Below are 24,827 nucleotides of genomic sequence, written 5' to 3' on the forward strand. Positions count from 1 at the left end.
GTGGGCCCTGTCCCGCGACGCGTGTTGAGGAAGTAGGGCGAGAGGCCGACGTGTGGGCCCGCGGAATAAAGCACGGCGCCGCGGCGGAGTGAGAGGCAAGGGGGCGCGGGCTCAGGTGACGAGCGCGGCCATGGCGGACAAGCCGAGCCGTGCGCTGGTTCTCTACGCCGCCGGCCACGCCGCGCTGCTCACTCCTCCGGCGGGCTCCGCGGCTGCGGGGAGCAGCCTCGACGCGCTCGCCTCCCGCGCATCCTGCGGCTTCCTCACCCTCCGCTCCCCGCCGGCTTCCCCTCCCACGACCGGTACTAATTCACCGCGCTTCCCCTCACTTCATCTCTGCCACTGGATGATTAGTTCTTCCTCCGATTGATCGTTCGGTGGTGTGCTACACCTAGGTACCGAGGAGAAGAGCAGCACGATTCTGGAACTGGCGCAGCTGCTCGACGTGTACGATCATCTGTACCCTGGAAAGGTGAGATCTTGCTATCCGTTTGCGTTAAAAGGGAGTGATTATGCTTGAATGAAAGTGTAACGCTGCTTGAATTTGTTAAATGTTAGAATGCGGAAACTGATCAAGAAGTTGCCCAAGTGGATCGACAGGAGTTAGCAGTTCCCAAGCTGTCTGAGAGGTGGGTACTTGGATGTGTTTGGTTTGTGCTATCCTGTGTGTTAATTGGTCAAGTGAGAGTGCTCACCGGTTGTAGGGATAATTGAAATTTCAGGTTTACGGGACTGAGAGCTGCCATGGTCACCAACTGCCCCCGCGTCAGCTCCTTTGCAGCAAATCTTGGTTTCCATGTTTTCCAAACCAATGATTTTGCCGCACTGTCTGGCTCATCCAGTGTTACTAAGGAGGTTGGAGTAGTCAACCGAGCGTTTGGTCTTCTAGGATTCTCGGATGGGAATGTGCAGGAAGCATCTGAATTCGATCTAGTTTTTATGCATGTTGCCATGGAGAATACAAGCAGCAAGTTAGGGAAATTAGGAATGAAGACAGATCTCAATCGGCTCGAGAAATTAGTTGCTGCAGTCATGGAAGCTGCGCCCATTGGTTCAGCTATTTCTTCCCGTATTCATGTATCTGTGATTTTGAGCTATGGGTCGGCTTCTGGAAATAAGGATGGGTTTTCCATATCAACCTCTTTGCCTGAAGCAGATTCAGACTTGAATCTACTGCGCCCACGCCAGAGCTATACAATGAAAGCAGGACATACGTTAGATGATGTCAGGTAGATATTTTTCCTTCACCCAGTTCTCTACCAAATGAATTCAAACTGAAGTTTTGAAGTATAATCTGGTTCCACTAAGTTTTGCTCCTGTGCTATGCAGTGCATGTAAGTGAAACATAATGTGGTCTTTATAAATCAATATACTGTTCATTTCTTCCATTGATAAAATCAATGTGCAGTCACTTTGAGTCAGAACCAAGAGCAATCCCTTAACTCTAATTGATGACTTTCAATTTTACTTAACTCAAGATAATCTTTTTTTTCATTTATATCACTCAGCCCTAAAAATCAATGTACTTACCACTTAATAGGTGTAATAGAAGTTCATATATAAATCATCTCACTATAGTGTGGTCTGGCTTACATTTGTGCGCTGCTTGTTGTGCAGACTTCATCATCCAATTCTGCTGGCACAGTGGCAGGAAGGAGTAACACGTGTTGATTTGGCTAAAGGGTTCTCTTTTGAGGAATTTATGAAGGTGCGCTCGATCTATGCTACTTATTATGTATAGCTGAAACTTGTACCGAGTGCTACAGATGCTATGCTTTTTCGCTATTCCTGTGATATTGTCTCTTTGCTGTTTAGTTGTTTGCAGTTCAACTTAAACATCAAAGTTCTCCTTGCCCATCTAGGTAGACAATCAGGGTCTGTTCGGTAGAGTTCCATCTGATTCTGATTCTCTATGGGAGCTGATTCTCTGAGAGAAGTGATTCTATGGCTGGAAGTGATTCTCTTTGATTCTCTAGCATAAACTCTTAAAATCGGGATGGAGAATCACTTCACAGAATCAGGAGAAGCTACTTTTTTCAGCTCCCAGCCTCTTAGTTCATTTTAGAGAATCACTCCACAGAATTAGCAGAATCACTAAAACTATTTGATAGAGCTTCTGCTGGATTCAGCGGAGAATCAGATCTGGGAGCTCTTCCAAATACACCCTCATTAGAAATAATGCGATACTTGCTTGTATTGAACACTGTTGCTGAATTGATATTAGATATGCCGTACTCCCACTGTTTCTGGGCAGGGTAGGCAAGTCCCTGTTGTAATATACTTAGTTGTTCACACCATTTGTTCTGAACCCTAGTTTACAAATATGGCCATACCTTGTGAGAGGTTATACTAAAAGGTTTGTGGCCGGGTAACTACTGTATGATGAGTTATCCCTTCCAAAGATGTGCTACATGCACAAGCTGCCACATGGGGAATTTTAAAACTGTTTATTGAGGTCTATGTTTAAAGGTGCATAAAAGCTTGATATGCAGCATGGGCATCATGCAAGATCTGTACAGTTTTACAGTGCGTATTGTCAAAGGTCTCTGGGACGATTATCTACTTTGCTTTCCTTGGCATCCCTATATCAGGCAAAACTGTGGTAATTTAAAGCCAAATTTCTGCTAATGTAGTGAGATTCTACATGTTACTAATTACTGCCTAGTGATGTGAAAATATGTTGGCATATTTTAGAATGGTGTAGCAGACTGTAGACCACAGTGAACACATTTTGCAAGTTCTTATCACCTTGTAAGTTGTCTCCATATAAACAGCTAACAGCATATAAGGGAAATGCAACCAATAAAACATTTACGGCAACAGGATCACAACACCATTTGCAAATTTCAGACTTATGGAAATGAGACATCAAAAATTGAAGACATCTATAGGCTATATTCTGTGTGTGCCGTGATCAAAGGTTCAGGTTGATTCACACACGTGACTCCGATGTCCATTTATGTTTTATACTGGATTTTGATTTTTATCTTAACATATTTATCGGTAGTCAGTCTCCAGGATCCATACTTTGAGCTATGCCTGGTTAACCATGTGCTATGCTTGATTAACTGCAGTTCATGTTGTGCCAGACATATATGAACTGCTGTGATGCATATTTCCCTTGGCATCCCATTTGTGTGGAAAATCTAGGCATGCAGTACACATTATGATGTGGTTTAACTTTTTGTTTTTTTACTTTGATCTAATTTCCTGGGTGAGTCTAACTAACATTTGCCTTTTAATATAATCAACAGCACAGTGGAAACCTTGCTATGCTTGCCGAGCGCTTTCTACATGAGGTGGCATTTAAGCTCTGGAAGGCACCTAAATATGGGGCGTAAGGATGGATAATAAATAAAAGGAAGGCTGGATGGTTTTTCGTTTTCAAACGGAAACAAGGAATAATTAAAGCAGGCATGTGAGTTTAGATATGAGGGGCACTCTGCACAGACCCTAATTCGATAAAGTGTTGGAGATTGTTACAAATTTCTGCCAATGAAGATTTGTAGCAAAACAGTTTGAGGCTTTCTTATGACAGTTTCCCAGGGGCTTAGTGCAATGATTCCCTGCTTATGTAACCTATATACTTTTCTAACATGGTGACTGCTTCTTCTGCGAGCTCAATCTCCGTCTTGTAACATGCACCTCAAACTTGATGGTAGTGTGGCTGCAGAGCAGCATCTACAAATTAGGAAATAAAATAACAGGATGGATTCTATACAGATGAATGAGATCAGTCTCAGTGCCGATAGATGGGTCACCCATCAGCGGTTTGTCTTCATATTCAGACCGGTGATTCTGTCGGTTTTGCTTGCGGAAATGTTCTTCCGAAATATCACGAGTGATCAGCCTGTTCGCTTCAGCTTATTCAGCCGGCTTATCAGCCACCAAATAGTATTTTCCTCTCACAACAAATCAGCCGCTCCAGCTTTTCAGCCGACTTATAAGCTGAAGCGAACAGGCCCGATATCGCTGACTTGACCATATCTGCCATCGACCAAACTTGGCGTTGTCCAGCCTATCGTCATCTGATTCTGAAGTCTGAACTGTTGGTTGGGGTTTTTTTTTTTTTTGAAGTCTGAACTGTTGGATTGGTGGTGGTAGATGGAGAAAACGAACAGGATGCGTCTGTACTCACGTAGTAGTCTGTATCATTATTCCGCCAAGTGGATGGCACGGACAGTTCTGGTGCCCGACAGGCGACGGCTTAACAGGTAAAGCAAGGAACGCATCGTGGCCGTCAGATCAGGGCGCGTGCTGGCATTTTTCTCGTCAGTTCTTCCAAAAATTTTCAGACCAGTTTCCCGTTAATCTGCAATCCTGCCCCTGCAAAAAGGGGGGTTCTGCATATCAAAGATTTTGCATATGAAATCCTTTAAAAAAAATTGCATATGAAACATGGAGCTCCTCCGATGTTTGGAAACGGAGTCGTCATCTTCCACTAGAGCAAAGTAGTTTGCACGTCGCAATAGAAGTATACAAGTCGTTAACCTGCGACGCTACCCAAAAAAAAAACGAAACCCATGACGACACACCTGGAAAAGGCGTGGCCCACTGGTCCATGGCTCCATGCAACACGACTCGACGCAAAGTAATCTACTGTGCCCACTAGGCGTAACCAAGGTCTTGTTTAGTTGCCCAACTTTAGGGTGTCAAAATTACTGTAGCAACACTGTAACGTTTCGTTTGTATTTATGAATTATTGTCCAAATATTGACTAATTAGGCTCAAAAGATTCGTCTCGCAAAGTACAACAAAACTGTGCAATTAGTTTTTAATTTCATCTACATTTAGTACTCCATACATGTACCGTAGGTTTGATATAATGGGGAATCTTCTTTTTGCATAGTGCCAAAGTTAGGATTTGGAGGTGAACTAAGGCCCTGTTTGGCATAGCTCCACTCCACAACTCCAGCGACTCCAACAAAAAAAGTAGCCAAACACCCCAACTCCAAAACTCCATGGAGCTGCCAACTCCATGGAGCTGTAGTACAAATGAGGGTGGAGTTTTGGAGCACCTCTTTTGCTGCTCCAAAACTCCCTCTTTTGAACCTCCTCGTGGAGTTGGTGGGTAATTACCCACCATTGCCACTGATTACACAAAAATAACGTTTCATTCTTCTCCCTCGCGCCTCTATTTTTCTCCCTCGCGTGAAGTCCCAACGCGCCGCGTGTACTGTGCTGGCGCAACCCTAGCCGCGCCGCCGCCCCTGCCGGCGGCCGTCCACCCCCGCCGGCGGCCGGCCGAGCCCCGCCGCCAGCCGCCGTAGGCCCGCCGCCGTTTTCCTACCCCCGCCCGGCCACCTAGCTTCGCCTCCCGCCGCATCTGGACGAGCCCGCCCCCGAAGCCCGCCGCCGGCCGAGCGCCCCGCCGCCGGCCGCCGAAGCCCGCCGGAAGGCCCGCCGTCGGCCGTCGAAGCCCGCTGCCAGCCGCTGTGCCCCGCCGCCGCCCGTGTCGCCCCGCCGCCGAAGCCGCTGAAGCCGCCGTCGAAGCCCGCCCGCCACCGGCGTGGGAGGAGATCCCCCGCCCGTTCAAAGGTATGAAATCCCCAGCGCCAATCCGCCAATTCAAGTCGCCCTCTATGAATTAGGGTCCCGTGGATTGCTATGGTAGATTGAGGGAAGTGGCGAATTGATGGATCTTTTGGTTTGCTGCCGGAATTCCAAATCCCTCTCGGCCGGCCGCCGGCCCGGTTTGCTGCTGCGGCTACAGATTGATGGAGCAGTACATACGTGTGCGCAGGGGTTGGCCTGGCCTGCCTGAGCAAAGACAAGGCAGAGGAGCCCTTGCATGACTAGGAGCCTAGGAGGCTTGCACGCACTGTTGTGTAGCTAGAGTTTTTCACTTCACTTCAAGTAGACTGTAATGTACGAATGCTATGAACACTCCAGCCCAAGCCTCCGGCGACGGGCCTCCGCTCCGTTAGAAGCCCCGCCTATTTCCTGGAGGAAATTCGTAACAAAATTTATGATATGTTTCTAATCACTATCAATTATTACAGAGAGCACATATCAAAAACACATAAGGAGGAGATCCCCCGCCGCCCTGGCATCTCGAGGAGTTCCGCCGGCCACAAGGTATGGCAAAAACTTTTTTTTCATTAACTGAAATGCATCAGGAGTACATCTTTGATTGTGCCTTTGAGGTTGTTGTGTGTGTATGAAATTGATATACTCTAGTGCTGTGTGTGTATAAAATTGATATACTCGAGGCCTTCTAATATGAAATTTGTGAGTTCGATAGATGCCAGAAATTGATTGGAATTCGGAGAACACTCGAGTGTTGTGTGTGTTGTTTGCCGAACAAGTTGAAAAAGGAAATCGGCCAAACACACACTTGAATGCACTTGGTTATGCTGAGGTTGAGAAGGGGTTCAAGGAAAGGACTGGAATTGTGGCTACCAAGGGTCAGATCAAGAACAAATGGGACAAGTTGAAGGAAGATTTCAAAGCATGGAAGAAACTAATGCTAAGGCAAATAGGGACTGGTTGGGATCCTATAAGGAAGACTATTGCTATGGATGATGAATGGTGGAAAAAAGCTAGAGCTGTAAGTTGGTTAAAAAAATTTGCTATATTTTTTTGCATATGTCAAACCTGTTGATAATACTTATAATAATATTATTATTATGTGCTTATTTCAGGAGATTCCGGGTTGTGGCAAGTTCAAAAAGAAGGGCCTTGAGAATGAAGATGAATTAGCCAAGTGTTTTGCTGACATTACTACTATTGGTATTGATCATTGGTCTCCTCATGTTGTGAATGTTGAAGCAACCGAAAATGTTGATGTGACACAAGATGAGGCAACCAATTTTGAGCCAGAAGGTGATGATTTCATTCCTGAAACACAAGAGGAGGATATTGGTATTTCTCCTTCACCTGCGAGTGGCAAGAGACTGGCAAGGCCTGTTGACAGGAGTGGTAAAAAAGCGAAGTCTGGAAATGCATTCCTAATTCAAGAAGCAGTAACAAGTATGGCAAGTTCAGCTAATGAATATGTTTCGAAGAGACATGGAAAATATTCTATTGAGGAAGTGATGGAGGTTGTGATTGCTTGTGGGGCCGGCTATGATAGCAATGAACATTACATGGCGTCTGAACTGTTTGTGAAGAAGGAGCAAAGGGAGATGTTCATGACCTTGCCTACTAATGAGATTAGGTTCAATTGGCTTAGGAGGAAGTACAATGATAAATATGAAAAATAGAAATTGGCTTAGTGAGAGTGATGTCATTTGTGTATGCTACTATTTTATTTTTGTCGCATGTGTGGTACATTTTATTTTATTGCATTTTATTTATGTATGACAGTTGTATCTTACATTTCATTTATGTCAATGTTCACAGATGTCTTCAAGTGAGTCTGATGAATCTAGTGATTCTGATGGTGAATATTTTTTTAAAATGGTTGAGAGCTGTGGTAAGCTAGCACAAAGTTATCATGACTCATATATGGATAAGGCACCGCCGAGATTTATGTTTTCACAACAGAGTGGAATGGGATGGCTGATGGAAACGGTAAACACTCCAGGGGAGTGCCATCGAATGCTTCGGATGAATGAGGTTATTTTTCAGGATCTTCATGATGTGTTGGTTGAGAGGTACGGATTAAAACCATCGAAGCACATGAATACTCTTGAAATGTTGGCCATTTTCCTATTCACATGTGGTGGGTGTGAGTCAAATAGAAGAGGACAGAATAAGTTCAAACACTCAGGTGAAACCATTAGTAGAAAATTTCATGAAGTTCTAAATTGTGTGGTTGCCATGGCACAAGATTTCTTGAGACCAACAGATCCTAATTTTCGCAATGTGCACAAGAGGATTAGGAATGACAAGAGAGCATACCCACACTTTAAGGATTGCATTGGTGCACTCGATGGAACCCATATTCGTGTGTATTTATCACCGGAAGAACAAGTGAGATATATTGGTAAGATTGGAATTGCAACTCAAAATGTGCTTGCTGTTTGTGATTTTGATATGCGCTTCACCTATGTGGCTGCGGGTCAACCGGGTTCTTTGCATGACACTAGTGTATTGTACCATGCATTGGAAGCAGATGTAAATGTCTTCCCGCATCCTCCTCAAGGTAAATATTTTTCTTTATGTTCCTTTTCATATTTGTATGCACAAACTTATTTTATTTTACATATGTGTAGGCAAGTACTATGTTGTAGATGCGGGCTATCCTAATCGTCCGGGGCATTTGGCTCCATACAAGGGTGAAAGGTACCACTTACCCGAGTGGCATCGAGGTATGGAACCAAATACTCCAAAAGAGAAGTTCAACCGTATACACTCATCTGTTCGTAATGTTATTGAGCGGTCGTTTGGAGTGTTAAAAATGAAATGGCAAATCCTTTACAAGATGCCCGGTTATTCAATGGTCACACAAAAGAAGATTGTTGCTGCTACTATGGTTCTACACAATTTCATACGTGAACATGCTAGCATTGATGTGGACTTTGCTAATTTTGATAGAGATCCTACCTACATGCCTACTATTCCGGAAAGATACAACAAGTATGCTGTGTCTCAACATGCCTCCGATGGATCAACTTCGGAATCAAGCTTTGTGACTATGGACACCTTTCGTGATAGTATGGCTACATCAATTGCCCTAGCATGGAATTAGTGCAATGATTATTGTAACGACCTTATTTTGGAACTATAAATTTATTTCGAAATTTTAAATTTTTGGAACATGTAATTTTTATTATTATTTTGGACTTCAATGCATGTAGTTTCATTTTATATTTGTGATAAGTAGTTCAAGTCGAACCAGGGGCAAGAAAGGCAATCTACCCTCAAACTCTTCTTTTCTGGAGCTAGGGACACCCTCCCAGCCAAACACCCTCACCAGACAGCTCCAACTCCACCCAGAGCTGGCTCCACCTGGAGTTCTGGAGTGGAGCAGCTCCACCCAGAGTTGGAGTCATGCCAAACAGGACCTAAACAAGGCCCAACTCGATCGAGCCAAACTAGTAGTACACTAGTATTGCAGCTTCCATGCATCATCGTCATGGCATGGGCGTTCGTGTCATCTCATCAACTGTCCACGAGTCCATGACGTCTCACCTCATCTTCCCATGACACACACACAAAAGAAGAACAAAAACCTCTGCTGATTGATTGACACGGCTTTTGTAAGTGGGTTTTGAACTATATTTTTATTACGTTTTGATCTCGTGTTCTTTTTCAGCTAGAACACTGCATGGGCCGGTGATTCAACGGTCCTGTCCTCTCTCTCTCACACACACACGCACGCCCCAGGTGAGAATAAAGGTCACAAGATCATCTGGGTTGGTTCACCTGCACACATCACCCGGTGAATCATTTCGTATTTCCATAGGAGGCCGTGTCAATCAGCAGTGATCGTATATGCCTTGCTGCCATTTTGCCGGGCCCGGCCGGCCGGAGGACATCTCCGTCTCCATCTGCGAATGATTCGTGACGGCGACGGAGGCAACCATTTTTATTTGTTTCTCTCATGCATGCACGCCACCCATCACCACGCTGTTGTTTAGTACTGCACCATCACATTTTCCGCAAGTACTTGTGACTGGGGAAGAAAAAGAAGGAAAGAGTTTTGCCGAAACAAAGCATGCATAGGGAGTGACCAAGTGGACGAACTACCCCCGCGTCATCCCGCTCAGGCGACTCGGGCAGCGACCGTGCACCCCCGCCACCGCCAACCCCTTCCTCTCCTTCCCTCCTCTCGCCGTTGTGGGAGGGGCCTGCCGGAAGCTCGCATCGGCCCCTCAGACGGCGGCGGCAAGGTCTTTTTGCCGGCTTTGGCCACGGACATCTATCCCGGGTGGGGACATGGCGGATCCGCTAGAACTGGTAACGACAGCGGCTTGGGGTGGCGAATCCGGCGCCCTGGAGGCTGGATCCGCCCGGAGACGGATGCAGCGTGTCTGCGGAGGCCATGGAAGAGTGGCGTGGCGGATCGCGGCAACCGTGTCCGAGCACGGAGGCGAGGTGGTGGTGGCTAGCCCAGCGGCACACCGACGTGGGATGGAGGACGTGGCGACCATGGAGGCTTACCCTCGAAGGATAAGGGAGGCTGTGGAAGCGGCGGCCGCAGGCGGTTGCGACAGAAGGCGGGCCGACGGCGCAATGGCAGCTCAGTGCGGGAACGGCGATCCAGCAAGGAGCGGCGGCCGATTAGGGAAGTCCGCGAGAGGTGGCTGCGCGAGCGCGAAGGCGCGTGGTGCACACGACCAGCCAGTGGCGGCGGTCGGTGCAGTCTCCCGGCATAGGGTGAGCGGCGGATCGGTGCAGAGCAAGGAGGCCACATAAGCGGGGATGACGCAGGGACCACCGGCAGTGGAGGTGGAGGTACGGCAATGTGACACGTGGAGGTGCGGCGGCAGCACCGCCCCGGATGGGATGCCGTGGTTGTGGTCCAAAAGTGCCGAGCCGTGAGCGTGCAGCGAGGAGGACGGGATGCTCCGGGCAAAAGCCCTCTCCGGCATTCTTGCTGGTGGAGATGACGGTGGCTGAAGCGTCCCCACATAAGCAGAGACTATATGTAATACAAATATCAGTCCCATAAGGCTAATAACACATTTTTTAACAGATAGTTCACAAACCGTACAACTCCCGAGGGGGCGGACGCGAAAGTCACGCCGAAATGATAAGTAAAATAACAATGGTAACGACCCAACCCACTGCCCAGATGAACGCTAGACAGCACTCGAAACTACATGCCGGCGAAAGCATCCAGCAGAGAACTAACGCCACAGCCAACGGGCAACGTTGCATGGGCGTTGGTGTCATCTCATCATCTGTCCACGAGTCCATGACGTCTCACCTCATCTTCCCACGACACACACAAAAGGAAAAAAAAAACTCTACTGTTGCTGTTGCCCATTGATCGCACGCGGGACCAAGGCGTGACGTGATGACATGCACGAGTCGTTTGCACGTCGCAATAGTATGCAAGTCCCGTTAACCTGCAACGCACCCCAAAAAAAGAAGCAAAATCCATACAAAGTACCTAGACAAAAGACAACTACAAGGCGTGGTCCATGCAACGCCATTAGCTTTGTACAGTGCTCTAGGCTCTGCTACCTATGGTAACTACTAATTAATGAACACGATGATGGAGCCAAGCACGCAAAAAAAAAAAAAGAAAGGAAGGAAGAACGACGACGCTTGCGTTGCATTGCATGCATACGTCAGCGCCATGGGTACGGTGGCCTGTCATGACTCATGACATCACACCTCATCTGTTGGGGTTTAGGGTTTTGATTGATCTTTGAAACGGGATTCCCTTAACAGAAAGTGGGTCACTTTAATTTGACGCGACTCGTAAGTGAGTTGTGAACTATATTTTAATCTCCTTTTCCCTTTCTTTTTATCTCAGCTAGAGGACACGGGAAAAAAGGAAGGCTGGCTATGGCCAGTTCTTCTTCTTCGATCCAGGCAGTTGGTTGTTCGCCGGTCGTTGTCCGTCCGGTGAAGTCTCCGATATGGGAACCAGTTCGAACAGCCACGGTTCCTAGTAAGCTTTGATCACTTCCCATGTGCTGGGCTGTTCGTGTTTAATGCGCCTAGTTCCGAGTATGACGTTGTTGGCATGGGTTTAATTTGTGAAGGAATATACTCCTAGATCTTAATTAATTAAGGGCACCAGATGGATCAGCGGAAAGGATGCCCCAACCATGCATGGTCAATACTATTTCCTCGGTTCTAAAATGTATCATGATTTACCGTTTTAGTATTGGTTTAAATCAAATTTGTATAGTTTTCGTCAGGTTTACAAAAAATACAGCAACAAATAAATTGCTTTGATTAAATTAATAATGAAATATACTATACGTGTTGATAGTATATTTATTTAATGTTATAGATGTCAATATATTCTTATGTAAACTTGCAAAGTTAGAAGGGAAAAAAAAAAGGGGTTTTCTTAGAACAAAACTAAGAACTCCTGACATTTCTGAATGGACGGAATACTCAGTATATTCAGTGACGATGGCGCTGTCTTATCCCGTTCGTTTCACAGAATGACAAAAATACACTTACTGTGTAGTACTAGATTGTTGGTCGTTATCAGTAATAACACATTTGCACTCCACAAAGTTCACCGAAAAGATGGCTAGAAGTCAGTAGAGGCTCGTAACAGAAAAAAAGGTGACAAAAATGTTAGAATACGAATTGCCAACTCGTGACGAAATACACGGGGCACTTCCCACTCTATATGCACTTGGACGATCCCCCGGGAACAACGGTGATGTGCGGCGGTGGGCCAATTTGCGTTTGTTTAATTTGGCGGTTAGGCCCACTAATCCACGAGCGTCAAGGCAGCGCACATGCCGCGTTGCTTTTGAGCTTTAGGAGGATGGAATCTGTGGAAACGCCGTCGTCTTGCTTGCTTGATTGCCTCAAGCCTTCGATTCCTAGCAGCCGCCTGGCCCACACCATGCGCCGAGGTTGGTGGTGGTGCCGCATGTGCGCAAGCCGAGGCCGGCTGCCCGGGCCCGGCGGCCGGCCACCCCTGCAAGACGGCAGGGACCGGCACCGACATGGCCGGCGAGACGAATTCCCCCAATTTGCGACCTACCATAGGATTTGTTATGTAGACGCACGCCACCGGGGCCGGAGTTGATCGGTCGGTTGACCTGTACGCATCATCCATGCATGAATCGTTCATCAGAGGTCGAGTCCATTAATCAGTAGTAGTGATCATGCCTTGACAGTTGACCCCCATGCGAGTATGCATTTTCAGCCCGTCAGAATGTGCATGGGACCCGGCCGGAAGACACATCTCCATCTCCATCTCCATCTCCATTACCGTCAGCAATTAATCCGTGAACGTTTCCACAAGTATTGTTTTTCTTCCTTTTCGTCCGTCGTGCCACCGGTCGACACGCTAGTAGGTACCGTCGCGTTTTCCACAAGTAGAAGCATTCGGCTTCGCATCCTCTGCGTCGTGTCGGTGGCAGACGGCGGCGCCGGAGCACCTGTTGCTGTTGCCACTCGCCGCCGGGCGGCCACCGGTTTCACCCAGAGGAGCCGAGGAGGGTTTCCCGGACGGCTGCCACCTGTGTGTGTGGTTGCCACGGTCGTGAGCTTCAGAGCTTGACCTTGCTGCCCCCCATGGCGTCAGCTGCAAAGACGAGTAGCTGCCACTGTAGCACTCGCGCTTCGCTCATGATCCCTGGGGACCTGGTCGTGCTCGTGGTGCGCCGTCCCCGTCGGATTACAGTTACCACACGGCTCATGATCGAGTGCGTTGCTTATTTCGAATTGCCCTCTGATGATGGGTTGCTCCATCAGCTGGAATCATTCGTGGATGGATCGATTTGGAAGCTGCTATATACAGACCTACTACTACAGTGCCAGTGCTCTGGACCTCTGCGCCTCTGGTTGCGGCGTCTCCGTCAGATGGCGCTTGTCCGAGGCTCGGTGAGAAATGTTTTGTCCATCCCGGAACTCGAGTCGTGAATCAGTCCAGGTCCAATCACTGTCATCTCCTTGTTCTTACACGAGGACAAACCAACCGCTTCGGATGGAGACCGAACCAACGGCCGAGATGAGGGGTAGACTTTTTCTTCTTCCCCAGGGAAGATGCCTTCGATGGGATGGAAGCTTCTGGTTCCCGCCTCCCAGTTTCTTTTGTCATCGCAGGGGAGGTGAGGTGACAACGCGGCGGGGCAGTTGGCGGTTTGGCAGCCGGCGCCCGGCGCCCCACTTCCACGATGGGGACGCGTTGACGAGCCGTGGCGGGCGAGCCAAACTTCCACCTTCTCTCTCGTCTCCTCCTTCCTCCGGGAACGAGGCGCACGAATCCCGCCGTGATCCCGCGAGACGGCGGCCCGGCCGCACCCTCCGCCGCCGCCCTGCCTAACCGCGACTCGCCTGACCACGTCTCCGTCTCCGGCTGCTGCTGCCTGCTGACGCGCGCGTCGCCGTCGCGGTGGTTGCGGTCCGCTGCCGTGGGCGCGTGGTGCTCCATTCCATTCGATGGCCAAACTCAGCTACCAACTCAGTTCTCCACAGCAATGCTGTTGTGGAGAGGGGACTGGGACTCTCGGAGAGATGAGAAGCTGCAGCATCCACAACAATGGCTGAAGGCTAAACTGACAAATTTCAGAGCAGAATTGGGAGGTCAGCCTCAGCCGGGATGATCTACACATAATGACATAACTTGATCTCCACATGATCCTTTGCTAGGAGTACTTTAAATCTTGACATGAGTAGCCAATAATCACAAAGGGGTTTCTATAAATTAAGCAATTAACAAATCAACATCTTGAGCTGGGTTTGAGCTGGCCTCTATGTATACAACATGTTCGGACACGTTCTTGCTTTTTTGCTTGTCCATCATTTTCCCATTCCTCTTTTTATGTAACAAAACAATGGATCCAATGAATCTTGCTAGAAAAAAGGAAGCTCAGAAAAGAAAACAAAAAAAAACAGGGAAGAAGAAGAAGAAGATTTAAGTTAAGCGAGCGACCATAAGCTAGGCACAGGTGTGATAGATACACCAACCTATCTACCTCCTCCTCCCACCTCTGGATCGGCGGCGGTCATGGCAGCCTGCTCATGGCCTCCCGCAGCGCGCTCTTGAACCTGTCCAGGTCCATCCGTATGTTCTGCTTGTCCAGGTACGCGGCCTTGAGCGCGTCCCACCCCTGCTTGTGCACGGCGTAGGGGTCGGTGAGCACCTGGTGGTTCCTCGGGTACTGGTCGATCAGCGAGCTCTCCTCCAGCTTCACCTCGTAGTCCATGTAGCTGACCTCCATGTCCGCCGCCGGCTCCTTGAACGTCACGCTCGTCAGCCACTCCAGCCCGCCGAACGGCACCACCTGGATCAGCACGGCGCCCCGGGGCAGGAACACCATGTTGGTCAGCCCGGCGCCGTGCACCCCCACCATCACGTCCGCCGAGTTCACCAGCCGCGCGAACCCCGCCATGTCCGTGTGCTGGTCGGGCTCCGCCACGCGCACCTCGAACCCGGCCTCCGCGCCGGCGCGCGCCATCTCCCGCTCGTTCAGGAACCGCCGGGACCCGCGGCGGGAGATGATGAGGAGCCGGGGCTTCCCGGCGCCCGTGGCCCCGCCGCGGGACGCCGCCTCGCGCTCGAGCCCGAATGCCCGCCGGAGCGCGCGCTTGAAGTCGACCACCGAGACGTGCCCCGGGGACCGCCGCGGGTCGACTCCCATGTCCTTGTGGAAGGTGGCGCCAGCGACGATGCGGGGGAAGCAGTGCACCTCCTGGTCGTTGTCGACGTCGATGACGTCGAACCGGGTGAGCTGGCGGAAGAAGGGGGTGAACTTGCCCACCCACCACGGCTTCATCCCGCTGAGGAGGAACTGGACGCGGCGCTTGAACTGGTGAGTGCTGATGAAGAGGGGGACCAGCACGTCGGTGTAGTCGTGGTAGAGGTTGCCGGAGAACCCGCCGTTGGAGAAGAGGAAGCCGGGGACCGAGTGGTTCCGGGTGCACGCCGGCGCGCCGTCGCCGAGCGGCTTGAGGGTGTACTCGCGGACGTGGGCCATGGCGACGGGGTCGTGGTAGCGCGCGTACGGCTTGGTTCGCCACTCCCGGTCTATCCCGCTGACGTAGATGGTGGAGCGGTTCCCGTCCACCCGAATGTCGCCGGACGCGTCGCACCGCTCCGACCGCTTGCTCGTCATGTAGCACGTCGGCTTCGCCTTCCCCTTCTTGTCTCTGCCGCCGGTGGTGGGGGTGGCCACGGCGGCCGGCTTGGTCACCGCGGGCGCCGTGCTGGGCAGCACCTCCTCCTTTTCCTCATCCTCTTCCTCCTCTGAAACCCAAGAGGAAGCAGCGAATTTTCAGCACAAACCGCGTGGGGGCTCCAAGCGAATTTCGAAATCAGCGAAATCGTCAAAGAGCTCGATCGATTCATCACCTCCGGGCGTCCTTGCCGGCGACTCCTCCGTCTCCATCCGGATGCTGGCGTTCATCTGCTCCTGGAGCTGGTCCTCGGCCTTGCCTGCGCGCACGCACACCACAACAACGACGACGTCAGCAAGGGATCGGAGCTCCCCCACCACACCACAGGACAGCACGGCCCGGATCGAGGAAAAGGGATGAGATGAGACGAGGCGCGGCCGTACCGAAGGGGGTGGCGCAGTATCTGGCCTTGACGATGCTGAGGACGCAGAGCGACAGCAGCATGGCGCCGATGATGACGCCGTTGCTGACCCGCCGCGGCTCCTGCCGGCTCCGCAGCGACGACTTCATCTCGCCGCCGCCGCCCTCCTCCTCCTCCTCCTCCCGCCGCCGGCCGGAGCCCCCACCCGGCCCAGATCTGGCGCGCGCGCGCGCCCAAAGCAGCCGCCTTTCGTCGCGCCCCCCTCGAGGCCTTGACCTGCTCTCTCTCTCTCTCTCTCTCTCTCTCTCTCTCCGAAGAAGAAAGGAGAAGGCGAGCTGGCAGGGAATGGGAACGGGGAGCGAGGACAAGCAAGCAGAGGAAGGAAGGCTCGAGATGCTATGCTTAGCTGAAGGGGAGGAAGGAGACTGACTGGTCTTAAGCTGCCGCTGATGCTGCCGTGTGGAGCTGGATCTGACTATCTGAGGGGGGTGGGGCAGGGGGATTAGCCGATTAAACAACGTGTCATTACGCCGGGGATTAACGCAGGAGATTACCCTGTCACCTCGGATATTTGAACATAGTCTAATCATAAAACTAATTGCATACGTGGAGTCTAATTCGCGAGACGAATCTATTAAACCTAATTAGTCCATGATTCGACAATGTGGTACTACAGTAACTATTTGCTAATGATGAATTAATTAGCTTTGTAGTTTCATCTCGCGAATTAGGTGCAATTAGTTTTATAATTAGCTCATATTAAATTCTTCTAATTAGAATCCGAATATCCAATGTAACACTGCTACTTAAAGTTCAGCGCATCGTATCAAACACCCATGTATATATTATATTTACTATATCCAGCGGCATCTATCTTAGGGAGTGTTTGGATACGTCCCCTAAACTTTAGTACCTGTCACATCGGATGTTTGGATACTAATTAGGAGTATTAAATACAGTCTAATTACAAAATTAATTGCACAGATGAAATCTAATTCGCGAAACGAATCTATTAAGCCTAATTAGTCCATGATTGACAATGTGGTGCTACAGTAACCATTTGCTAATGATGGATTAATTAGGCTTAATAGATTCATCTCGCGAATTAGTATATGGGTTATACAGTTAGTTTTGTAATTAGTTCATATTTAATCCTACTAATTAGTATTTGAACATCCCATGTGACCGTTTAGTATCTCGTATCCAAACACCCCAGCTAAGCATGGGAGCGAGGAGGAGAGCCAGTCGGTGGGGTGCATGGGCGCACGACGGCCGCGGTTGACCAGGCACCAGGCAGGAAGCCAGGAAGCAGCGGGCCCGCGTGGCCGTTGATTTCGCTCCGAGTGGTGGTGGGGCCAACCAAGCCGGTTGCTAACCGGCCTGCTAATTCCCCCGTTGGTCCGTCCGTTAACCAGCGGGCTGGACAGCGGGTGGGGTTTGGTTTGGACCGGGGGACCGGGTCGCGCCTCTGACCCAGTGACGCACGCCCCCGGCCACTGACCACGGGATAGTAGCGAGGAACCGAACAGTGATGTTGCGGTGCGGTGCCTCTTCTTTTCCTCCCTCTCTCCCGGCAGGCGCTGCCGGGCCGTGACGCTCGCTCGTGTCGGTGACCCGCGCGCGAGAGGATACCCGGCCGATCCCATGTATTGCAATGCAGCAAGTGACGTGACGTCCAAAGGTTAGAGTTTGGGATCCATCGACACTCCAGGCTCCAGCCGTACAAGGACTGTACTCCTACGTCTTGGTGCAGATGTGGCCGTGCGAAGGGTGACACGGTCCCTTTGCGAACTGGGCCTTTTTTTTGTTGTTGATAAACACTCGAACTGGGCCTTGAAAGTTGGCAACGACTATAGGAGCTGCCGGCCAGACGAGCAACGACGATCCGGTACAGAACGCGCGCGGCCGCTAACCCCCGCCACGGCACGGCACGGATCAGTCGGTTGCCGGCGCCTCACACGAACCTCCTCTCCACTACACCTCGCCGGGGGACCGTAACGTCGTGTCGAGCACTCCACCGCACGCTGCCCACCGGGGCGGGGCGCCATGTGCCGGTTCGTGTTCGGACGTGAGGGGATCGGATCCGACCTGCCAGCCAGGCACCATCGTCTACCGAAGCGCGTCACGCTCGTCACCGACCGATCGACGACGACGAAGATACGTTCATTCACATGCCGCTCGCAACTTGCGTTTTATATATCGTCACTGCTAGTAGCATACAAGGGGTGTTTGGATACGAGATGCTAAGCTTTAGCAGGTCACATCGAATATTCGGATGCTAATTAGAAGAATTAAATATGAGCTAATTATAAAACTAATTGCATAGATGGAGTCTAATTCGCGAGAATCTATTAAGACTAATTAATCCATCATTAGCAAATAGTTACTGTAGCACCATATTATCAAATCATGGACTAATTAGGATTAATAGATTCGTCTCGCGAATTAGACTCTATCTATCTGTGCAATTAATTTTGTAATTAAACTATGTTTAATACTCCTAATTAGTATCAAACATCCGATATGACAGGTACTAAAGTTTAACACGGTGTTCCCAAACACCCCGCTAAGTACTCGCAGGAACACTCGCCTGCTGTCTCCTTCGCTCGCCTCTCTCGTGTGTTTTTCCTCTCTCTCTCTAGACTTCTAGGAGTTGTTGGATCGAACGAATCGTGTCTTGTTTATCCGAGGCCACGTTGCTCGGTTCATGCGCGTATTCTACTTGACTGCTTCTACCTAACAGGTACGATGGCACTGTCCGCGTACTGTGCTGGTAGCTACTCTACCGAGATGTTGTTGTTGCCGGCTCGATCCGAAACAAACGCGCTTGGCCGTATGCGCGCGGGCGTGTACGTCCATAAACGCACACGTTCTGACACGCCGAAGAAAAAAAAAAACCGGGTGCGGCGTCGGTGTCAGCCCGCCCTGTCAGCCTCACGGCCTCGCGCCCGCGCGCTCCGTCCCGACCGTCCGTCCGTCCCTCCTCTCTCTCTAGTCTCGTGTCGTGTCGTGTCGTGTCGTCCCGTCCTCTCCTCTCGCGACCGAGCCACGCGGGGTCCTTGCGACGCGGGAAGCGTGCAGTACAATGAAATCGCACGCGTGTGTTTTCATATCAACTCAGGAATAAATTCAGAAAATCCACCGGAATTCGTCTCCACCGAGGATCGAAATTGTGACCTCTTGGGGCCGGGGTGCTACTGAGGTTGCTGATCAACCCGTTCGCATTATCTGCAGTTAAGTTCGCACGCGCATCCCACACGTTAGATTTTTTTTAAAAAAAAAGAGGTAAAAAGAAACAAATCTTCCATTTGTGTGGCCCGGCCCAATGCGCGGCGCAGCCCAACACCCGTATCAGGACAGAAATGGGCTACCCGGGCCAACAGCACGCATTCCGACCGGGGGCACAACCCGAGGCGGCGGCGAAATGGAATAATGGCTTTCCATTAATTCCATTTCCCCCTCCCACCTCCTCCTCCCGCCAATTCCACCAGCACAGCGGCGCACCCACGCATTTCAATCCCCCACTCCCTTCCCCCACGCCCCCCAAAACAATTATTTATCCCTCCCCTTTTCTAGCTTTCTCTCACTCCGCTCCGCCGCATCCCCACCTCGCCCTCGTCGCCTCGAATTCCCCGACCCCCGCGCGGCGCGGCCGCGAGGGCGGATTCGGATCCGCAAGGCGACAGGGGGGAGAGAGATCGCTGCGAGCGCGGCGGGACTGCGGGAGATCTCTGATATCTCCCTCGCTCGCGGGCCGCCGCCGGCGGGGATGCTGAGGACGAAGACGACCCCGCGGCCGCGCGGCGGGAAGGCGCGGCCCCGCGCCGCCGCTGCGGCCTCGGCGGTGAAGGCGAAGCCCGCGGCGGCGACCGAGGGGATCTCGCCGTCGGGGGAGCTCTCGCTGCAGCTGGAGCACGTCTCCCTCTTCTCCTTCCTCTCCGACCGCTGCCCCACCGCCGCAGCCTCTGGGCTCACGCCATTCGAGGCGCTCCTGGAGGAGGAGGAGGACGGCTACCGCGCCGACCCGGCGGCCCTGCCGCCGCTTCCTCAGCCGCAGCCGCCGGCCCCGTTGCCGCAGGAGGCCTCGCCGATGGACGCAGACGAGCCCATGGAGGAGAAGGATTGCTGCATCCTCAGCCAGGATTTCTTCTGGTCGGTACCGATTCGAGCTCTGTGTTAGTCTGCTGACAGATTATGGTCTCAGTCTCAGATTAACCCTATTCCTCTTCTTGCCATTTTGCAGCACCCCAGACTACATCACGCCGGAGATGCCGCAGGTGGCCAATGAATTCGATGACGATAAGGTGGGGAAGATGAGATTTTTCTCTTTCTGAGCGTGTGGATGACAGTGCAGTGACAATGTGCTGTGCTGAGCTCCATTTCCTCCCTAACTGTTTCGCTGGTTTTGTGCAGGAGAACATCCCTTGCCCCAAATCTCCGGAGAAGTCAGCGAATCCTCGGACCAAGCGGTACAGAACTGGTGAGTGAGACTCACACCCCTCAGATATATTACTGATTGATTGGAATGTGAAACTATCTCTGCCACAATATCCAATCAAGTAACTGTTGTGAACTCATGAATCGATGGGCTTGTTCAGTTTCCGTATTCCATCATAAGTGAGTGAATGATACTTGCAGATTGTTCATCCAAAGGCCTGGAATCCACAGAATTTTCTTTCGACCGGCAGATTACTCCAGTCCATTTTGACAGTCTGATTCAAGATGATTCGGAGGAAGAGAAGCTGATGCAACCTGCATTGCATAAGCGGGGTGGTTATGTCTCCCAGTCAGCAATGGCTCTGCGCTGCCGGGTGATGCCTCCACCATGTGTCAAGAACCCGTACCTGAATACGGATCCCTGTATAGATGATGCTGTTTACGGTGTGAGGCAATGCAACTCAGCAGGTATCATTTATGTGTTTCATGCTATCAAAACACCTCAAAAGTATGTACATTTCCCTTTCACACATCTGCGTGCTATGAGTCCTACTTCAGTTACTTGTACGTCTAATATGTAACTTAGGTGTGTCTCTTCAGGCTCAACGTAATTAAAAAAATATTGATATCTGTGCAGTTATAGTTAAGGCTCAAACATAGCTAATTGTTTTCTAATGTATAAAGGGTTTTCTCCTTCAATTGGTGGCAATGGTCTTTCACGCTACAGAACTGATTTTCATGAAATTGAGGTATTGCCTAAATATATATTACCTGTACATGTTCAGGCTGCACTTGTCCACTTCGATGGGCAGTTTTATTCACTAATATGGTAACATGCTTAATTCCCAGAAAATTGGCCATGGGAACTTCAGCGTTGTGTTCAAAGTTCTGAACAGGATAGATGGGTGCTTGTATGCAGTGAAACGGAGCATCAAGCAATTGCATAATGACATGGAAAGGTAACTGCATAGCAGTCTTAGTGCTTCTTTAGGACCAGGATCGTCCATCAACTAATATTGTGTACTGCATCTTCCATTGCAGGAGGCAAGCAGTGAAGGAAGTCCAAGCTATGGCAGCCTTAGGTGACTCAATAAACTTTCTTTTTCTTCACTTTCAGCTGCATTTGTGAGGAAGGTTGTAACTTGTAACATTGGTGTCATGTTGTTCCAGGTTCTCATGAGAACATAGTTCGATACTTCACATCATGGTTTGAGAATGAGCAACTTTATATTCAGATGGAACTATGTGATCGCTGTCTATCTGTGAATCGAAACCAGCCACGGAAGCGTGGGGAAGCCTTGGAACTTCTGTACCAGGTTTGAGACTTTGAATTACTAAGCTGTCATTTACCAAATTAATTCCTTCTTGATCACTGAGCTAGTATGCAAACTAGCCTGTCTTTTTAATGTTGCAAGCTTTAGTCTTAATATTGTAATTTGTTTTAAGCAACTTTCTAGAAACATGGAACTACTCATTAGCATGTTTCCCATTCAGCTGCCATCCACTTAGCTTCTATGCACATTTACCATTTGAGCCTGACCATTTTGGTTCAGAAGGAATGTCTTCTGGGAACTAATTATGCAAGTTTCAAGATTGTTGTAACAAAATTACAATAGGAGAAAGATCGCATTTCATTGGCCTAGGTTAAATTAAAGAGATATTGGATTGATAGGTTCCGTGGTCTCTCATACCAACCTGTTGAACACATACCAAGTTAGTCGATGTGAAGATGTCAAGAAATATTGGATGCATGCTAGTTTTGTGGTGTATGTATGATCTACAACTACAAAGTCTAAATATGTTCTACTTGTGCAAGCTTTAGAGTGGGAGAGATCCACTTCAAAATTATTTATACCAATGAGGAATGTGTAATCTATGTCCTGTTAGACATGAATTAGTAATATTTCATTTTTTTAATCTCTCTGGAGTTCATCCAGCAGTCAGCACTAACACTTCTAATCATGTATTGTTAGACACATACTCCCTCCGTCCCAAAATAAATGCACATCTCACTTCTCGAGGAGTCGAACTCTTTAAGTTTGACCAAAATTTATACAAAAATGTACTACTATTTATGATGTATAATAAGTATCATTAGACTGAGGATTGAGTATACTTTCCTAATAAATTTATTTGGAGATATAAATGTTGATAATATTTTCTATATTCTTAGTCAAACTTGAAAATGTTTGACTCAGAGAAGCGAGATGTGCGCTTATTTTGGGATGGAGTGAGTAGAGTAGTAATGTTCCCTTTTTTTTAATCTCTCTGCATTCAGCACTAATCATTCTAATCTGGTTTACTTCACCAGAAAGCATTTTCCACTTATTTTTAATGTATGTCATGGTTAAAATATTAATGATAAACTTTGTGAAACTGAAGATCTGTGAAGGCTTGGATTTCATTCATGAACGTGGCATAGCACACCTTGATGTGAAGCCTGATAACATATATGTCAGCAATGGTATTTATAAGCTTGGAGATTTTGGTTGTGCTACACTTATTAACCGAAGTTTGGCAATTGAAGATGGAGATTCACGTTATATGCCTCCAGAAATGCTGAATGATAAGTATGAGCATCTTGACAAGGTTGACATCTTTTCTCTTGGGGCGGCCATCTATGAGCTTATAAGAGGTACGCCGCTTCCAGAGTCTGGGCCTCACTTTACAAGTATCAGAGAGGGCAAGATTCCATTACTTCCAGGGTGCCCAATGCAGTTTCAGAATTTAATTAAGGTATAACATCATATGGCTTCTCCTTTACAGTTATTTGCTTTGGTTTCCCTCTATATCATATGCAGAATGGTGATCAAATGGTACTATTCGATGTGATCACTTCCCTTGGATGGAAATTCTATACCTAACATATTAAGCATATTACTTCACACCCAACACTGTTCCTGTCCTCTAATTCTGAACTTAATCCCATAGCTGATTAGTGTTTGTACACAACACGATGTTGGGATTGTTACTTTTTATTCTTTTGTTGAAATACTAGTGTTATTCATGTTAACAAGCAGTTGCTTCCCAAGCATATGGCACTTGGCACATATGCTTCCAACTTCCAACTGATGAAACAGTAGTAGAATATGATATAGTTGCCTACTTTGCCTCTCAGAGGGATTGGTGCCCACTGCCAGTAGCTTTTTTTTTTCTGAGTGTATTTTACTAGTTCGTTCTATGGCTGAGACAGAGCAAACAGCTTGTTGATAGTGAAATTGCATTTCTGCCATACTAATCTGGGTACATAATATCGGCTTCTTTATGCTGAGTTACAACTTTGGAGAATTTTGTTTGCTAGTCGCTTTATGACTTTAACAGACTCTGGTGTCCTTCATTCGTACCATAGTGCCGAAACATTTTTTTACAGCAGAAGTAATAAGTGAAAATGAGCCTAAATATTATTTTTCTGCCCATTTTTCAGTCCATGATGGATCCTGATCCGTTGAGGCGGCCTTCTGCAAAGGAGATCCTGAGACATCCCACATTCGAGAAGCTCCACAAGGTCCCAGCGAAGAAGTAGAAACACCGCTGCCCATCAGATCCCACCAGCAAGAGAGCAAGCGGGCTCAGCTGCTATTCACCACCAGCTGTTCCCAAATTTTGTATATCTATGGACATGGCTCTCCAAACGATTCACTTAGAATCGGTTTCCTCCCAGTGATGGCCAATATGCCTGCACTGATCTGATTTTGTATAGATGCTTGAAACCAAGGAGTGATCCTATCTTAACGCTGGGAATCTGAGTAGCGCTTGTAAGTTATGGCTGTGTCATCATGTGTTAAGGCTACCATTCTTTGGTTGCTGATGTTCTGTCTTGGCTGTGCTTAGCTTTTGTGCTGGAAGAATGCTCGAGTCATCTGTCATCCTATTTGTGCCGTCTAATCTAGCACGGCTGGAGGATTGACTCTGTGCACAAGTACCCTTGGATGTGTGATGTGTCTATGCTCTGTTACTAAGTCAGCTTGATCGCATTTTGTTGTCAGAATTTTCTAGGGGGTGCATGGGTTCTACACCTGCCAAGTTTGTTGTGTTTCATATGAAATGCCGTGCCTTAAACAGTTTTACTCAAATTCTTAAGGAATGCTCACGTTCTTTAACAGGATGTTTTTGCTTATGAATTCACTGGATTACAGTATTGTTTCTCAGACTTTACATAATGCTCCATTTTCAGAAGATTAGTTAACTCAGATTTTATTAGAATTAGAATAATTTGAGTATGCTAGTGTGTGTCTTTGTCCAAGTTGCCTTTTACTTTTGTTCGTGTGAGCGTGTGGAACCATCGCCATCGATCGCGTTCGTTCATCAACTAGTT

At 48.8% G+C, this 24,827-nt stretch overlaps 5 protein-coding genes across 5 annotated transcripts; 4 read left to right on the forward strand and 1 right to left on the reverse strand.

The window, feature by feature from the left end:
- The first annotated feature begins 69 nt into the window (after positions 1 to 69).
- On the forward strand, positions 70 to 3,722 carry LOC117848123 (uncharacterized). The gene is made up of 6 exons (XM_034729481.2): positions 70 to 302; positions 396 to 472; positions 559 to 629; positions 723 to 1,229; positions 1,618 to 1,708; positions 3,255 to 3,722. Exons 1-6 carry the CDS (start codon positions 131 to 133, stop codon positions 3,339 to 3,341), a joined length of 1,005 nt encoding a protein of 334 aa, XP_034585372.1. The 5' UTR covers positions 70 to 130; the 3' UTR covers positions 3,342 to 3,722.
- A 2,481-nt stretch (positions 3,723 to 6,203) lies between these two features.
- On the forward strand, positions 6,204 to 7,318 carry LOC117838516 (L10-interacting MYB domain-containing protein-like). Its single transcript, XM_034718568.2, has 3 exons — positions 6,204 to 6,458; positions 6,534 to 6,550; positions 6,645 to 7,318. Exons 1-3 carry the CDS (start codon positions 6,245 to 6,247, stop codon positions 7,203 to 7,205), a joined length of 792 nt encoding a protein of 263 aa, XP_034574459.1. The 5' UTR covers positions 6,204 to 6,244; the 3' UTR covers positions 7,206 to 7,318.
- A 26-nt stretch (positions 7,319 to 7,344) lies between these two features.
- On the forward strand, positions 7,345 to 8,662 carry LOC140221342 (uncharacterized). The gene is made up of 2 exons (XM_072290858.1): positions 7,345 to 8,089; positions 8,160 to 8,662. Exons 1-2 carry the CDS (start codon positions 7,345 to 7,347, stop codon positions 8,633 to 8,635), a joined length of 1,221 nt encoding a protein of 406 aa, XP_072146959.1. The 3' UTR covers positions 8,636 to 8,662.
- A 5,556-nt stretch (positions 8,663 to 14,218) lies between these two features.
- LOC117866804 (alpha-1,3-arabinosyltransferase XAT2) lies at positions 14,219 to 16,522 on the reverse strand. The gene is made up of 3 exons (XM_034751088.2): positions 16,098 to 16,522; positions 15,890 to 15,973; positions 14,219 to 15,784 (listed from the first exon to the last, which is right to left on the reverse strand). The coding sequence occupies exons 1-3, from the start codon at positions 16,222 to 16,224 to the stop codon at positions 14,544 to 14,546; spliced, it is 1,452 nt and encodes a 483-aa protein (XP_034606979.1). The 5' UTR covers positions 16,225 to 16,522; the 3' UTR covers positions 14,219 to 14,543.
- Positions 16,523 to 19,629: 3,107 nt separating this feature from the next.
- On the forward strand, positions 19,630 to 24,486 carry LOC117846034 (wee1-like protein kinase). The gene is made up of 10 exons (XM_034727134.2): positions 19,630 to 20,227; positions 20,319 to 20,379; positions 20,489 to 20,555; positions 20,714 to 20,980; positions 21,197 to 21,261; positions 21,362 to 21,471; positions 21,554 to 21,594; positions 21,683 to 21,828; positions 22,895 to 23,248; positions 23,937 to 24,486. Exons 1-10 carry the CDS (start codon positions 19,845 to 19,847, stop codon positions 24,033 to 24,035), a joined length of 1,593 nt encoding a protein of 530 aa, XP_034583025.1. The 5' UTR covers positions 19,630 to 19,844; the 3' UTR covers positions 24,036 to 24,486.
- Positions 24,487 to 24,827: the final 341 nt, after the last annotated feature.

Source organism: Setaria viridis, chromosome 1, assembly GCF_005286985.2.
Source record: "Setaria viridis chromosome 1, Setaria_viridis_v4.0, whole genome shotgun sequence".
Classification (NCBI taxonomy): domain Eukaryota; kingdom Viridiplantae; phylum Streptophyta; class Magnoliopsida; order Poales; family Poaceae; genus Setaria; species Setaria viridis.